The sequence below is a fragment of the Cheilinus undulatus genome, linkage group 22 (assembly GCF_018320785.1).
Source record: "Cheilinus undulatus linkage group 22, ASM1832078v1, whole genome shotgun sequence".
Taxonomy (NCBI): Eukaryota; Metazoa; Chordata; class Actinopteri; order Labriformes; family Labridae; genus Cheilinus; species Cheilinus undulatus.
The window spans coordinates 33,099,723-33,117,839 of record NC_054886.1 but is presented as its reverse complement, the minus strand read 5'-3'; the positions used below and the strand labels follow the sequence as shown (position 1 = coordinate 33,117,839).

The following is an 18,117-nucleotide window of genomic DNA, read 5'->3' as shown; positions in this document are numbered from 1 at the left end:
GTTATTTCCCTTAAAAGGACATGTTTGTGCCAGAATGATCTGTAAAAATTAAAATAAGTGAGCTAAATAGAAGAAGTAATTAAACATAACGGAACTAAAAGTGCTTTTGTCACACTTACCACTAAATGAAAGAAAATTGACCTCTTACCAAACAAGAGCTCCCCCCCCCACACATACACACATACCTACACACCCCCACACACATCCACACACACACACACACAGAGTTTATGGGGGTAACTGGGGGGGTAGAAGTCTGTGCATAATGCAGAGCTGATGGAAGGGAATACTCACGGTCCATCACAAGAAAGCAGCAGAAAACGTAGAGCATAACCTTCATAACAGGAGGGATAACACACAACTACATCGTCTATGCAGATGATGTTTTACAATATTTACATAATTTGGTGCCTGATCTACTTTACATTATCACTATTATTTCTTCTTTCTGAATGTTCACAGGCTACAGTATACATCTTGAGAAATTCATCAGATTACTTGAAGGTCCAACAGAAATCCCATTTTTTTCTATTTTTAAATAAAATGACATTTTTGGAGTTCATTTCACAATAATACATGTTTGTGTCATTATACATCTCTATACTGTCTTAAACTGAAGGCGACTGACTTCCTGTTTGCTTCAGGAAGATAAACCAAAGATTTTAATGTGGACCTAACTGTGGAAAAAGGAACTTAAATGGAATGAAAAAGGCAGTTAAAGAAAAAAAAAACAATAAAATAGATAAATGTTTGATATCAAATGGTTCAGATGGCATTTTAACTTGTCCACTGAGCTGTCAGTGAGGTTTTTTTTCTTTTTAAGAGAAATAAGAAAATAAGGAGAAATGACTAATTTTACACAGGCTGCAGAGAGACGCTGAACCAAAGTATGCTGAAAGGAAAATAAAATATTTGATTAATCATGATTTTTTTTTTAAAAATGCACTACTTACTCTATCAATGAATGTCTGTTTAACCCCCTAGCCAATTTTTACTTTTTTGCCAGTTAACCATTTTTTGTCACTAATTTTCAGTTTGAACCCATTTTTCCACTTATTGCAACTTTAAACCCATTGTGCCAGCCCCATCCCATTTTTGTTGATGCTACTTTTAGCCCCTTTATACCACTTCAAACACTCCACCATCATCCCGGTCCCCAAGAAGCCCTCCATCACGGGATTAAATGACTACAGGCCCGTCGCCCTGATGTCTGTAGTCGTGAAATCTTGCGAAAAATTGGTGCTGAGCAACCTGAAGGACATTACAGGCCCCCTGCTGGACCCCTTGCAGTTTGCCTATCGAGAAAACAGGTTGGTGGAAGATGCAGTAAACATGGGACTGCACTACGTTCTGCATCACTTCCACTGGCCAAGGACGTACGCAAGGATCCTGTTTGTGGAATTCAGCTTGATGCTCAGCACCATAGTCCCTGAACTCCTCCAACACAAGCTGTCCTAGCTCACCGTCTCAGCTTCCACCTGTCAGTGGATCACCAGCTTCCTGATCGACAGGAGGCAGCAGGTGAAGCTGGGCAACATCATATCTAGCACCTGGACCTCCTACACCTCAGGGGACCCAACTGTGAAACTCCTGAAGTTTGCTGACGACAACGGTGACCAGTCAGCAGACAGACAGGAGGTGGATCGGCTGGTTCTCTGCCACCTCCACCGCTCTTAAAAACACTGTGTCCACTGTGGAAAACTTCAGATTCCTGGGGTCCACCATCTCCCAGGACCTGGCGTGGGCCCCCCAAATTGACTCCATAAGGACAACGGCCCAGCAGAGGTTGTTCTTCCTGCAACCGCTCGGGAAGTTCAACCTGCCCCAGCAGCTGCTGATCACCTTCTATACCGCCGTCATCAACTTTTCCAATCCGATCCACTTTAGTTATTTAGCACATTTTATAAACTGAACAACTGATCATTTTACAAACAAAACAATTGTTCTACCAGTGTTCAGTATAAAACCAGTAAAACCAAGAGAATATACTAAAACAATAGGTAATAGCTAAAAACAATAAATATAAATACAAAATATAAAAAAAAAAAAAAAAAAAAAAGATGAAAACAATAGAAATGGCGGCACGGCGGTGCAGGGGTTAGCGCTGTCGCCTCATGGCAAGAAGGTCACTGGTTCGCTTCCTGGTCAGGGCCAGGGCCCTTCTGTGCAGAGTTTGCATGTTCTCCACGTGCACGCGTGGGTTCTTTCCAGGTACTCTGGCTTCCTCCCACCACCAAAAACATGCTCATTAGGTTAATTGGTGACTCTAAATTGCCCGTAGGTGTGAATGTGAGCATGCCTGGTTGTCTGTCTCTGTATGTTTGCCCTGCGATTGACTGGCGACCATTCCACGGTGTACCCCGCCTCTTGCCCAATGACAGCTGGGATAGGCTCCAGCCCCATCCGTGACCCAGAACGGAATAAGCGGTATAGAAAATGGATGTATGGATGAACAATAGAAATAAATAAAATAATAAAAAGGGCCTAGCACAGAAAACAGCTGGTCCCCCCTGGTTTTAAGTTTGTCTTAGGCACCACGAGCTGGAGCTGGCCCTTGGACCTCAAAGCGTGCTGGTGTATAAATTTGGATGAGGTCCGAGATGTACTGTGGGGCCTGTCCATTCAAAGCTTTGAGAACAAACAATAAAATCTCAAAATCAATTCTAAAATTAACAGGAAGCCAGTGCAAAAACACCAGAATTTGGGTGATATGTTCACGTTTTTTAGTTCCTGTTAAAAGTCGAGCTGCAGAGTTCTGGACTGAACTTTTGATCTATTTTTTCCACTGCTTTACACTTTTACCCCATTTTTGCCACTTTTGATGCTACTTCTAGCCCTTTCTTGCCTCTTGTTTGCAACTTTTAGCCTCTTATTTTCACCCTTTGAAACTTTTTACCAATTGCTGCCACCTTTTGCCCCTTTACTCATAGTTTTTAAATTATGTTTTTAACTACTTCCAACCAATTCTAACAAACTGTTGCCATTCTGGCCACGTTTTTACCACTTTAAACATGCTTTGCCAATTATTTTTTACCACTTTTCACAAACCTTTTCCACTTGTTGAGATTTTTTCATAGTTTTGTGATTATTTTATCTTTCCATTAAAGATGTTCCGGATTTTTTTGTTTTATTTTCTATCATCCTTAACTTCTTGAGTCCAGGTATCTGCAGAGAAATAGCTTTTCTAGTGAATTAAACATCCTTTAAAATCTTCTGTTAAAAAGAAAAAATATATGTTGTAACTTTTTTTTTTAGATCAGAGAGAGAGAGATAAGGCTGGACTTTTTCACAAACAAGGGGCGCAGAGGTTACAGGTGTGCAGGAGTTGATGATCTGTTACATTTGTGGACCTATTCAAAATAGGCGCCCCTGTCAGCGTGGCGCCCAAGGCAACTGCCTACATCACCTATGCCCAGAAACGGCCCTGGTTAGAGGGTTCGATCCCAGTCTTTGGAAGCTGCTATTTTTCATATATGTACATTTATATAGGCCTATACTATCATTACTGAAAATGATAACATGTTTGAAGTTATTTTTTTTATTCAAATTGGATTGTGCGATAGTAATGATATATAAATACATGTTATCAACTTTGATAACTTAAATGAGACATTAGCGCTGCATGAGATCGAGCTTACTATCATGCCAAGCGGCCGTTCTACCTATTAAGCCAAACCGCTGTTCTAAGAGTGTAATTCAAAACATCACATATATGAGAGCACACTGCTTTAAAAGATAAAGTATGAACTTTTGGGAGATCTCCCCCCCCCCGCCAAACACTCACCATCGACAAACAGCTGGTGACCTCCATCCTGCGTAGAATCATCCCACTCAGTCCACTCAGTTCTCCCCAGACTGAGAAAGTTGTGTTTGCATGAGTTTATATCAGTATTTATTTATATAAAAATGAATTTGACTTTCTAGTTATGTTGGGCTGGTACCAACTTCTTACCACCGCACATCGGATGGAAATCTGAGTGACCATTATGAAACTCCGGGCTTTTTTTTGCCACCTCACCCCTAATTGGACAGGCTTATCTTGGCTCTTTTTCCAGATATAAGGGTAGACCTAAATAACAGCCAAAAACAAATAAAACGTATTTCCCACAGAAATAAAGTTCCACAACCATCCGTTTCATGAATGTGACACATTTATTGGATATGAAAAAACATGGTGGTGTGTTGTTCGAGCTGAGTAGGGGTATCTTGAAAATAAAGCCTTTTTTGAGGTCATGCTGCCAGAATAAATCCATATCCATGTATAAATCACTGGGATGTTTATAGGGGAGGATTGAAGGCAACGTTGACGCACGGCAACACCTGCTGGTCATTTTAAATACCTACTCTCAGTGCCTCGTCGGTCTTGTCTTGTTGTGTCTTGTAGCTGATAAATATCTCTCTCTTACTCAGTAGACAGCCTACTTCCATGTAAACTCTGTACTGTGTAGACAACTTGCTTTAATTTAGAATAGGTCCATATGGGGGCAGGCAATAGAACGAAAGTCAGCTTCTCCATGCCTGCCAAAGCAGGAGCTTTACTTTAAAGGGTAGGACCTTTATTTTGAAGGGCACCGCACAGGCGGGATTCGAAGTCCCGCCCACCAATGAAACGAAATATGGAGAGGTATTTTCATATTTTGGGTGAAAACGAAAAAACGAAAAAATGAACCGTTTCCTGTTTTTTTGTTTTGTGCTCAAAATGAAAAAAAAACGAAAAAACAACCCGTTTCCGTTTTTTTTTTTGTTTTGTTTTGGTTTGGTTTTTTTGCGCAAAAGGAAAAATGAAAAACAGCTTGTTTTTTTGGTTCTGCTTGTGTGTTTTATACCCAGGAAACAGACTGATAAAACGTACCTTGGTCAGTATCACATATATACACCCCCTTCTTGCTCCAAGTGGGGAATGAAATTGGGTGTCCTCCTACCTGTAGAGAATAGTTATGGAATATGGGTGAATGACGAAACCATTTTGATGTAATGTTGCACATTTATATGCTGCCAAAAAGAGAGAAGCTCAGAATTAATGCTTTATATAAACTGTTGACATCATAAGCAAACCGTGCTGGAGCCTTTGAATGTTTTTTTTCTCTTCTTTTACTTCAAACATAATTCACTATATGGACAAAAGTATTTAGCCGCCTGTTAATTATTGAAGTTTAAATCAGACCTTTGATTTTAACACTTTTTGTCACAGGTCTGTAAAATCGTAAAATCAAGCACCAAGTCATGCAAAAGACTAGAGGCCTAGGCCCCATATCCCTTGTAATGTGTTAGAAAGCTGCCCACATCTTTAGTGTTAGCGGGTCAAATTTGTCCTGTGATTTAACTCAGCTTGAAAATCCTTGAAAAACAATAGTTATCATCCACTAATGTTTTTCACCTTATAACTAACTTAGTATGTATTCATATCCATGTAAAAACAGTTTTAAATGTTATTTTTTGGCTAAATAGACCGTTTCTCTTACAATTTACCGCTTGTTTTTATTAAAACAGTTTAAATTCACTTATTTTATTTCTTACAGTGAAGATAATGGGTAAGTATATTATCCAAGTCTAACAGACTAATATTAGAGCATATCTCCAAAAAAAAATTGGTTGTGTGTTTTTTTTTTTTACTTATTAACAATAGTGACATCTGTGGTGTTGTGCATCAAAACTGACCCGTACAGATTTATGGTTGGGAAAAAGGCAAAAAGTCGTTTCCTTTTTATAAAACCAACTTTATTTTACTCAGCATAGCAAGTGCAAATTGAAAGTCATACCATAAATTGAACATAAAACAACAATATGGTGTCAGAGCGGGTGAATGGGTGTGTGCGTGTGTGTGCGCATGTATGTGTGTGTGTGGTGAGGCAAACTGAGCCATATTTGATCCACAGAGCAACCCACAGCTTGTTAGTGGTGCATGCAACGGCCGGTATTCTCTGCCAGGTCATGTTTGACCCGTAACACCACAAATGTCACTTGTTTTTTTTTTTTTTGAGACCTTCAGAATTTACTAAAATGGTGAAAAATTCTTTTGTTTTGTTAAATAGTTGTGTCTGAGGATTAGGTGAAGCCTCGTTCCAGTACAAAAAAGCAAAGCAACTTTTTACACACCTAAACTTGAAAACAGGTCAAATTTGACCCGAACATGATATAAGGGATATCTCCAGTGAAGACCAGTCTTGATGCTTCAGCATAAGACCTTTCGGACAATGCTATGCTTCCAACCTCGTGGCAACAATCTGGGGAAGGTGCTTTACTATAATCCAACATGACTGAGCTCCAAAGAAGGGCTGTAAAGACATGCTTTTAGGTGTGGAAGAACCTGACTGGCCTGCAAAGAGCCCTGACCTCAACCCCATCATCACCTTTGGGATGAACTGGAACAGAGATTGTGAACCAGGCCTTCTGGTCCAGCATCAGTGTCTGACCTCATAAATGCTTTATTAAAAGGAATGGGGTCAAATCTCCACACAAACACTACAAAATCTTTGTGGAAAGCCTTCAGGGAAGAGTGGAGGCAGTTACAGCTGCAAAAGAGGGGTCAGGGGTCAGGGGTCAACACAATGTCATTATAGTCCCTGCTGGTGGTGATTTTTGTCTATATAGTCTATATTTAATGATTTTTAATGTCTGTCCTGACTACCTGACTACACAAACACATGTGTGGAAGTCAGGATGTAAAGTACTGTCAGCAGTGACAGCGTAAAATGTGATCTGGCATTAGGAGATTAAAACAGACATGTCATAGAAACATCTGATAACCCTGAAGAAGCAGTTCCTCAACTTCTCCTTTGGACTCACTGTCCGAGGACTCAACTTCTCTAAAAGGTTGGGCAAGGATGACAAGGGTTGTTTGTTGGTCTTTTGTCATGGTGAGTTTGCTTACAGGTCATGTTAGAAGGGAAACAATACAACAGTTGTGCCATGACTCAGCCAGGCCATTGGGCAAAAGGTCCTTCCAAAGGTAACTGTAAAGGCTGATTGACCTGTCATGTGACACCGTTCTGCCAGGTTTGAGACCCCTCTTCCAATCAGAGCTATTAAAGGCCCTATTTTATGATGGTTCTAAGGATTATCTCGCCAGATTAACCTGTGCTGTGACAGGTGTTCCATCCAATCTGCATAGGAGATGATCAAGGAGGGTCTTCAAATGTCAAGCTTGTTGAATATTCATGATCGCTAATTCTGTTGTCTAGGCATAAATTCTGTGGATTGTCAAATGGAGAGAGAGAAAAAAACAACAGAAAGAAGCTGACTGAAGACAGAAGCACAAAAAAACTTAGATGGAGGGCCAACTCCTTGATTTGTGGCGACAACACAAGTGTAAATCCAAAGTTTCCTGTGAAATACGTCACAATCCAACTGGCAAGGAGAGGAGCTGGACTGAAACCACAGTGGATGAAGTGAGTAGCGACCATCTAGCCATACTTAGCTTGTTTACTGTAAAGTTGTAATTTACTGCACAAGAGTTGGAGTTCTACGACTGGAGAATCTGATGGTTGGTGAATCAATCAGTTAGTGTGGTGGGTGGAAAGTGACAAACTACAGTTTTTAATTTACTACAACTAAGTAGTCTCATGTACTTTTGCATTACATTTTGAAACTGGTACTTTAACTTCTACTTGAGTAAGTTTAAACCAGAGTAACTGTACTTTTACTTGAGTACTACTCTGTTGACTACACCAGTGGTTCTCAACCTTTTCAGCCCGCGACCCCTAAAATAAAGGTGCCAGAGGCCGGGGACCCCCACTGCACCTGAAGGTGGTTGAACACAGCCATGCACATTCTACAATAGTCATGTGCAGACAAGGCTGCCCATTAGGGGGGAATGGGAGTTTTCTGGGGCCCGGTCAAACTGGGGGCCAGCAAAATCATGGTCCATTGTAAAGTTAAGCTGTGGTATTTTAACTTAATAAGCACTTTTATCAAAGAAACAATTTCAATTCATTTGTGTAGTAAGTAGCACTCTTAAAAATGTAAATCATTTTGTTATAAATAGAATTAGAATATGTTAAAAAAAGCTACAATGGGTTAATAATGGCAAAAAATGGTGGGAAGGTGGTGCAATTAGATTTTAAAAGTAGCAGAAAAGGGTAAGAAATGCCAAAAATTAGATTAAAGTGGCAAAAAAACAAAACAAAATGAAAAAAATGGGTTAAAGTTGCAAAATGTGCATATTAAATGGTAAAATGTGATTAAAAAGTGGCTGAAATGGCATTTAAGTGGCAAAAATAGATGGAAATTTGGTGAAATGGAATGAAAATTGATATAAACTGGCAAAAAAGGGTTAGCTGAGGTAGAAATGGTGAGAAACTGGCAAAAATGGGCATATCAAATTGTGAAATGTGGTGTAAAAAGTGGTAAAGAGGCAGTAATAGTGGCAATAATGGGTTAACAGAGCCAACAGTTGACAGAGAGTGGCAAAATTTGGTTAAGAAGTGACAAAAACAGGCAGAAAAAAGTGGTACAAAGGGTTTGAAATTGACCAAAAAAATGGGATTTTAGTTGCAAAAAAGAGTCGGGAAAATTGGTGGGAAAAGTTTTAAAAATTAGTAAAAATTAGGCAAAATTGGTGTCAGTAGCAACAGTGTAATTCAGAAGTGTTCTCAGTTTTAAAGGCATCTGGAGACCCCCTCTCAGACTCTTGCGAACCCCAATGGGATCCCGACACCAACGTTGAGAACCACTGGACTACACTATGGTGGCCAAGAAAGGTCATAACAAATGCAAACGCCACAACACAACTGCATGAAGCCGCTATGAAAGTGAACGTGACTCTGACTGTATAATTGGTCCAGGTCACTGGGGAGTCTTTTTGCTGCTCCTATAAGATACACATATTTCATTTTCCTCATCAGTATTCAATGCATTGATATGAGTTCTGTCTCCCTGGTTGGAGATCTATTTCCATGTTATTCTTGCCAATAAAGAAAGATTAAAATTTACTGTACAACTCATCAGCAGCCACCAGTATTCAGTACTGAAAGTAAAGCATAAATTGAATATGTTTTACTTCGACTCAAGTTGATTCAACTAAATATGCCACATGTGCGCCTTAACATACACCATTCAGGCTGTTGCTGATTGTTTCCCATTGCCAACCACCTTTCTTGTTGCTTCAGCTGTACCTTCAGTTGCACCAAGATACATAATTACAACAACTAAAAAAAGGAGTGAAATTTCCCAGTGATCTTGAACGTCTCCTGGAGTGAGGGTTAACACAAAGGTGTGTCTGCTCAGGTGTGTCAGAGCGGCTTGTATCTGCAGGGATACACCATGATTCAGGGACGTTGTGTTTGACGACAGAGAAAAAGATCAGACTTTTACTCATCAGTGATGTTTTATCATGTTCTGCTGGGAGCCGCTCTGCTGATTTGTTCCACAGGTACGTGACAGAACTTTATTGGGATTTGTTTAAATGTTTTTTGTTTTGTTTTCTTTCAAATGAATCAGCAAGTTACAAATCAGGAAGAGCTAAAGAGTAACACACACTAAAACACACCCTCAGTAGACCGGTTTTAAGACACTTAGAGGAGCATTTTATTACAGCTGGTGTTAATGATTCTAAGAGTCTCCAGTGGCTGAACAGTGATTAGCAGCTTAAAACTCACTGTTTTGGGGAATTCTGAGTATTATAAATATATGTGGGAGTTACAGCTAAATTAAGTGAGCTAAACGTGATGCATTCACACCACGTACGTTGGTGTTTTTCCAAAAAAAAACTGAATAAACTTTTTTGTTTGTTTGTTTTTTAGATTTAGTAAGTAATAAAGGTTGGGTTCAGTCCCAAAACTAAAGGTTTGAGTAACATTGTGTTTACTCCCAAACTAGTGAATATTTAAGGTTAAATTTAGTCCCAAGGTGGGTAAGAAAGGTTAGTTTTAGTACCAAAAATGGATGAGGATGGTTAGGTATAGTCCCAAAATAAAGTTAGTAAGGAAGGATATGTTTGGCCAAAACCACGCTTTCACATAAAGTTTCAGAAATGAAAAACAGAAAACTAGCTAACGCCTGTCTTGTTGATTCTCATGTGTTGAAGGAGAGTCCTTGGTCCATGGTCTACCACAGACGGTGCAGGTCCTGGCTGGTGGGGATGTGATCCTGCCCTGCAGGTTCAGCACCAGCACCAATGAAGACTTTCCTACTGTGGAGTGGTCCAAGGAAGGCCTGTATCCTAACGTTGTCTTCCTGTACAGGGATGGCAGTGAGACGTACGCGATGAAGAATCCTGCCTTTGAGTACAGGACAAGCCTTGTAATGAAGGAACTGAAGAATGGAAACGTCTCTTTGAGGATTTCTAGTGTGCAGCTGTCTGATAGCGGGACGTACCGATGCATGAGGCTCTGGAGGAGCGCCCCGCGGGAGATTACGACAGTGAAGCTATTTGTAGGTATGCCTGGTCCAGTTCATCTGCTTACAGGTTTTAACCTTTGCAGTGTACCCTACCATGAAGCTGGGCTCTCCTGAGAGTGCTGTGATGGCTATCAAAGGTTTGGTTCTACCCTGGTGCAGCCTGAGTTATAGATCTGTGCTGTGTATTAATGCATAGACCCTGTCTTGCCCTGCTCACTGAGAAGACTTTTACCATTTGGGACTTTTACTCATTGGTTCTTCGACACTGGCTGGGACCATCAGAAATAACACCTTGTGTTATTCTTGGTCTTCAGGTGCAGCTTCAGAGCCGAAGCTCTCGTTTCTGTCAGCTGAGAGTGGAGGAGTGACTCTGCAGTGTGAGGCCGACTGCTGGCTGCCTGAGCCTGGGGTCACGTTTCTGGATCATCAGGGTAGAGAAATCTCTGCTGATGAACCAAGAGGGGCTCAAGATGCCAGAGGATGCTACACAGTGACGAGGAGAGTGATTCTCCATGAAGCTACAGAAAGGTTCTGATTTAATCTGTTCACTAACCCGAAATAAGGACAAATAGAGACCTTTTTTACTTCAACTATGGTAACGTGGTTTTTGGTAGTTTAGCTTGTATTTACTGCTCTCTGGTATTTCAAAAAACCCATTTACCCATTTTTGACACTTTTTTAAAACATATTTTTTGCCTCTTTTTCTTTTGTTTGCCATTTTAATGCAGTTTTGGCTGCCTTTCTTCCATTCTTTCCCCCAATTTTCGCTACTTCCTTCCCATTTTGCCATTTGTGTCACGATTTGCACTTTTAGGCCAGCTTTTTCCCCTTTTAACCCATTATGCCCCTATGGACTCGTTGTTGGTGCTGTCGATGCCACTTTTTACTAATTTTATCACCTTTGAATCAGTTTTTGCCACGTTTCCCTCATTTTTACCCCCATATTTAACTGCTTTTTTGCACGTTTAACTGACTTCTTTTTCCCTTTCTTACCCATTTTTTTTCACTTTTGTTGTCACTTTCAACCCACTTTTTGCTATTTTTAACACATTTTTGCCCCATAACACTTTTTTTCTATTATTTTACCATTTTAGCTGATTTTCTTCCAGTTTTGTCACCTCTTTTTGCAACAATTTTTCTGTTCTTTGCCACTTTTTTGGTTACTTTCAACACCTTTGTCCACTTCACACCCATTTTTGCAACTTGTCTCACTTTCCATTTTAACCTATTTTTGTCACGTTTTAACAAGTTTTGCCACTTTGAATCCATTTTTGACACCCTTGATCAATTTTTGTTGTTTTTCACTTTTTGCCAAGCCCTTTTCCATATTTTCCACATATTTTTGTGACTTTTCACCAATTTTTGCCCCTTTTTACACTTTCCTGCCAACTCCCATTTCCTAAATTTTTCAACTTTTTGCCGCTTTTCACCCATTTTTGCCACTTTTTTTTTTTAATTCAAATCAATTTTTGCTTCTCCCCCTTTATGTGTTCCACTTTTACCAATTTTACCAATTTTGCCCTTTTAAAAAGTTTTAAACCATTTTACCTGTTGTGGCTCAGTTTTTCTGCTGCTTCTTTCCCATTTTCTCCACTTTTTTTTTTTTTTTTTACCATTTGTAATGGTAAAAATGGCACGATGAATATGGAATATTTGAAAAGGCTTTTATTTTGAAATCTTACATCAGATTGCCTTGTTACTGCACCAGATATATTGTGGGGTCTCCAACTACCACTCTAAGGTGGAATGAGTTTGTGGTAACAGGAGGTTTCTTAATTATTTCATTTGAAAGGTAGGCAGTTGCACAATAAATACGGCATATTTGAGAAGGCTTTTATTTTGAAAGTCCAGGTCAGATTGTCCTGTCACTGCACCAGATATATTGTGGGGTCTCCAACTACCACTCTAAGGTGGAATGAGTCTGTGTCAACAGGGTGTTTCTTAATTATTTCATTTTAAAGTTAGACAGTTGCACAGTGAATATAACATATCCGAAAAGGCTTTTATTTTGAAAGTCCAGATCAGATTGCCTTGTTACTGTGCCAGATATATTGTTGGGTCTCCAACTATCCCTCTAAGGTTGAATGAGTCTGTGGTAACAGGGTGTTTCTTCATTATTTCAGTTGAAAGTTGGGCAGTTCTTTTCTGAAGTATTTCTTTTTAAAGTTAGGCAGTTGCACAATAAATGTGGCATATTTGAGAAGGCTTTTATTTTGAAATCTTACATCAGATTGCCTTGTTACTGCGCCAGATATATTGTTTACCCATTTTTGTGACTTTTTAATAATTTTGCCACTTTTTGCCATTAATAGCCCTGTTTCCCCCTTTAACCCATTGTTTCCCTTTTTCACCCATATTTAATATCTCCATTGAATTTGTCTGCTTCTTCTACTTGTTTTTGCATCCTGATGTTTGTCTTCATCATGGCTTAGCTCTGTAGTCTGATGTTATTTCTCAGTCATTTAGTTCAGTGGGCCATTCCCCGTTATTTACATTAACAAACAAAGGTAATTCTGTTTTCAGAAAAGCCCTTTTCATTTTGAAAAGTCTACAGTATATTTTAATAATTTTTACATAGTTGAAAAAAATTTTTGTTGCTTTGATAAAAGCGATTTTTATTCAGGTCAAAAATAAAATGTGTTTACTCCACAAAGGTGATTCTGGTGACCTCCACTGGCCACAGTTCTGCTGGGCCCCACAAAGCTCTCCCCTTTACCCCCCTTTATGGACGGCCTTGTCTGTGAGTGGTAAACTAGTGTTTTCTCTAACTTAGAGTCACCTGCAGAGTTCACCAGCCTCAGATCAACCAGACCAGAACAGCAGAGACTCTAATACCAGGTACGCTGCAGCTTTAACGACTTACCTGTACAGGTGGGAGTGGAACAAACTCACTGCTGAAGCTGTTTTAGTTCGCTGTCATCAGTCTGTACATCCTGTATGTGCAGGGTCTTTACCTTTCTGAGGAGAAAATCTTTTACTTGTGTATTGAATAAAAAGTATATTATTATTATTAAACTGAAATATGAACTTTCAATAACATATTAAAGAGATGACTCTGTAAACCTGGAACATCTCAGTGTGATGTAAATGTAAATGTACTTCATTTATACAGTGATGTATAAGATAGATTCTCATCACTATTGTATGTATTGGTTTACAGGGGGCAGCGTTGGGTCCTGCTCTTCAGCCATCGGCATGGCCGTTGGAGGAACCCTCTTCCTTCTGTCAGCTGTCTGTGGGTTAGCTTTCCTCTTATGGAAGAAATATCAATCAGGTGAGTCACTGCATGACCCTTTAAAGCAGGGGTGTCAAACTCAGTCACAGCAGGGGCCCAGTTCTGGATTTGGGCCTAACAGGGTCAACATTTAACCATTCACTGTCAACCTCATTTTCACCAGTGGTGAATTATTGGGGGGAAAAACTTAGCACTGATAATAAATGATTCTGAGATTTAAAAAAGTCCAAATGACTAGTCTATAGGCTCAAATTCAGAGATTAAAAGTCAGACTTATTTGTTTAAATGTCAAAAAATGACATTTAAAGTCAAAATAAGGGTTTTAAAAGGTAAATATATGAGATAGAAACTGAAAATCCTGATTTTAAAAAGTCATAATATAAAATAAAAATCCAAATCACAAGTTTTAAAGGTCACAGTATAAAATAGGAATCATAGTCATGAGATTAAAAGGTCAAAATATAAGTGCATGAATCTTTTTTTTTTTTTTTTAAGATTTATTTTTGGGCTTTTTCGTGCCTTTATTAGAGAAAGAGGGCAGTGGATAGAGTTGGAAACAGGAAAGAGAGTGGGGAGAGACATGCAGGAAATAGTGCCACAAGCTGGATTCGAACCCGGGTTGCCTGCGTACATGGTGTGTGCCTCAACCACTCGACTACTGGTGTGCTCTGAAAATCATGAGTCTTAAAGATAATGACAACTGAAATAAATTTCAAAATCATGAGGTTTATACCAGTGTTAATTTCGTCGACTAAAACTATGACTAAAAATGTTCGTTGACAGCCTTTTTTCCATGACAAAAACTAGACTAAAACTAACAAAAATAGATCTGTGATGACTAAAACTGACAAAAACTAAGGTAATTTTTTTCAAGATGACTAAAACTAGACTTAATTGTCATGCAGTTTTCATCAGACATTCCAAATCGGTGATATTTCTCCACTGTGGGTAAATCTGTCAAAAACAATGCATCTGTATCTATTCAGCCTCTCAGCTGTAGAAAGCAGGGACCCCAGGTTTGACAGAGAACACACTACCATGATTTGGTACCAGATTTAGACAAGAAAATAAATGATTGGACTAAAAGCAAAGACTAAAATGTGACTAAAACTAAAATCCATTCCATTTAAAGACTAAAACGAAGACTAAAATTAAAATTTGCTGTCAAAATTAACACCGATTTATAGGCCAAAATATGAGATAAATTTGAAAATGTGAGTTTTAAAAGTCAAAAAAGGGATACAATTGAAAATATTCTGTTTTAAAGGTCAAAATATGAGACAAAATATTTAAATTTGAGTCTAACAGGTCAAAATGTTGGCTTAAAAGTAAAAAAATGAGTTAAAAGGGTAAAAAGTTGGATAAAATTTGAAAGTATGAGTTGAAAAGGTGAAGATATGACTTGAAATTTAAATTGTGAATCTAAAAGGTTGAAATATGAGATTAAAACATCAAAATTATGAATTGAAAATATGAAATAAAAACACAGATGTATTTTCCCCTGCTCCTGACTTTAAATCCAATTATATCGACTCTTTATTTTCTCTAATTTTAAATTAACAAAGATATTTTAAACCATCAAGTTTACATTTTTATTCTGCAGTAAATCTGCAGACCTCATACTGGTGGGCCTGTTTTAATAAAAACATGATATGACCTTGAGGGCCGGGTTTAACTGTACCACAGGCCGGATTTAGCTGGACTTAGATTTAGGTTCTTGCTTAAGATTTTGGCTTTGCATAAACCTGCAGACACCTTTAGAAAACTCCATCCACTCTTTCATTTTTGCATTTTATTGTGGATGAAGATGCTTGGAGAACATTGTGGTCTAGTAGAGTTCAATATTTTGCAGTTACACTGAAGTGCCACAAGATGGCAGAAGATATTCACTAGTCAGCCAAGAGGAGTCACATAAATCTAGTTTGCATGTTCTCCTCATGCATGTGAAGATTCTGTTCAGGAACGCTGGCTTCCTCCTAGACATGCTCATCAGGTTGATTGGTGACTCTAAAATGCCCGTAGATCTGAATGGAGGCATGTCAGGTTGTTTGCCTCCAGATCTGAATCCCTGCTCAAAAGTTTAATCTGAGGACTTCTTGTTTTTATATTTACTCAGCAGGCGCTCACAAACTCACTCTGAGCAGAAGGTCATCGTCCAGCACCAAGAGCATTATCCCAGAAGATCAGCCGTTCCTGCAGGGTGTGAGGGTCCATGGGGGCGTCAGCACTGTTGAGAAGCTCTCCCAGCAGATGGAGGATCTCCAATCAAAGCTTCAAGAAACCATCCATCGACTGGAAATCTACTGTAACTCTCAGCTTGTGACTTCCTCTGGAGGTCCACCGAGGAACAGTAATCCAGGACAAACCGCCAGAAGACATCGTATCCACAGCAACCCTAATGTTCTGACCTTTGCAGAGTCTGTTCCGTCTTCAGTCAGCTCCTCAAAGAAAAGAGTCAGCTTTGACGGTCCTTCACTCAGCACATCTCCACCTCCACATGGTCCAAAGGCTCCCAATATTAAGCGTCGCCATTCCTCTGTGCTTCCACACTCGATCAGTAATGGTTTCAAGCTCCATCCAGATCTCCAAGAAGAGCATCATGCTGAAGGGTGGTGACAGAACAAAACTCAACAAAGCAGTAAAAATCTGAGAGCATTTACAAAAGAATCTTAGCATACGACAAATATTTTAGAGATCAGCTGCTGGCAAAACTATGGAGGTACAACTGTTTTAAAATGGGTAATTTCATGTGAAATGTCAATCTTTTGATTCTGATTGAATCATTTGTTTTTGGTCTTTAAAGGTGCTGCAGAAAAAGTTCCAGAAAATAGATAAAATCTATTTAACACTTGATTTTTTGTGTAGATAATTCATTCTGAAACCCCAAAGTCTGGACTTTAAATCTGTGGATATATGAATGAAACACATGAGATTTATCTTTGTCTATCTTTGAGGATGTTAAATGTTTCCTTGTTAATGATAAACCAGAGAAATTATTGTCCAAGGAAACACAGATACAGTGTCTATAAGAAGCATTCACACCCTTTAATGTTTGAGCCTTTTATTGACTCTATAAATAAATCATGGTCAATGTAGTTTGACTTTTTTGACCAAAAAAATTCCCCCCCAAAAAAAACTCTAATGTCAAAGTGAAAATGGATTTCTTCCAAGTAATGTCATTTCAATAAAAATATGTAAAGTAAAATAAGTGACTGCATAAATATTCACCAGTCTCACAGTTTGAGAAATGAGGATCAGCTGAGGTCAGTGAATGTGTCTCAGTGATTGTAGCATAATGTGTCTGGAAGCTCCAGTCACTGATTCATCAGTATTCCTGGCTACCATTGCACCATGAAGACAAAAGAACACTCCAAGCAAGTCAGAGAAAAGTTTGTTGAAAAGTTTAAGTCATCCTCACTGTGAAGCATAGTGCAGTGTTAATTTCGTCAGCTAAAACTATGACTAAAAATGTTCGACAGCCTTTTTTTCCATGATAAAATCTAGACTATAGCTACTTTCACACTGCCTCTTTTTTTTGTTACACCTTCGTTCCGCAACGCCGTTCTGTATGAAAGCGACTGCTCCGCAATGGGGGGTCGATCTCGCCTCACCTCTGATCCGGATCAAGAGGTAGCATCAGAGCCGTAACAGACTTTTCCGCAACAAGTGTGAAAGGACGCCACGACATTCCACAATGGCGAGTGTGTGCTGCTGTCTCCATAAACCTGAGATTTAAAAATCAGCGCGGTTTAACCGAGTTGCATTTCATCTGAGAAAACAACAGGAGGATAAAACAAAGAATAATGTGGATTAACTGGAGAGACTGCGAGGTTGGGGAGATGATCACACTCTGTACAGGAGAGGAGAGAGCAGACACATCTCTGCTCACAGCAGTATCTGAAAAGTTCCATGATGTGTTCAAGTGAGCTCGGTATTCTTAAGTTTCCGACCTCAGACGCAAATACATGCGCTGTGACACTGCTTAAAGTCAGACCTCCAACTCAGAAACATGGAGGAAAAAAAGTCTATTGGATCTAATCGATCAAAATGAGTGTTCGTGTTATTTTCCCCATATTTCATTTAGAAAATACAAAGTTTTGAACCGAGAAATCCAGAGGTTCGAGTTTCATTGAAGGCAGCAGCTCGGGCAGCGGCTGCCATCTGATTACGGGACGCTGGGGTGTATGTGTGTAAGCTCGGGCGTGCACGGCTCTGTGACACCTTTATGTGAATTGCTCGTTGCGGAACGGAGACTGGCATTCCTTTTCACCTTTACAGCGGAATCTCTGTGTAAAAACGGCTAAATGACGAACAAAAATAGATCTGTGGTGACTAAAACTGACAAAAACTAAGTTTAGTTTTCGTCAAGATGACTAAAACTAGACTAAAATATAATGTTGTTTTTGTCAGATATTAAAATTCAGAGATAATTCTCCACTATGGGTAAATCTGTCTAAAACAATACATCTGTATCTATTCTGCCTCTCAGCTGTAGAAAGCAGGTTTATCAGAGTGCAGAGAACACACTACCATGATTTGGTACC

General features: G+C 39.2%; 1 protein-coding gene across 1 annotated transcript; it reads left to right on the top strand.

Annotated features, from left to right (window-relative positions):
- Positions 1-9,242: 9,242 nt before the first annotated feature.
- Positions 9,243-16,456, top strand: LOC121505005 (butyrophilin subfamily 3 member A2-like). Its single transcript, XM_041780119.1, has 6 exons — positions 9,243-9,370; positions 10,025-10,375; positions 10,653-10,866; positions 13,112-13,176; positions 13,499-13,612; positions 15,690-16,456. Exons 1-6 carry the CDS (start codon positions 9,322-9,324, stop codon positions 16,187-16,189), a joined length of 1,293 nt encoding a protein of 430 aa, XP_041636053.1. The 5' UTR covers positions 9,243-9,321; the 3' UTR covers positions 16,190-16,456.
- Positions 16,457-18,117: the final 1,661 nt, after the last annotated feature.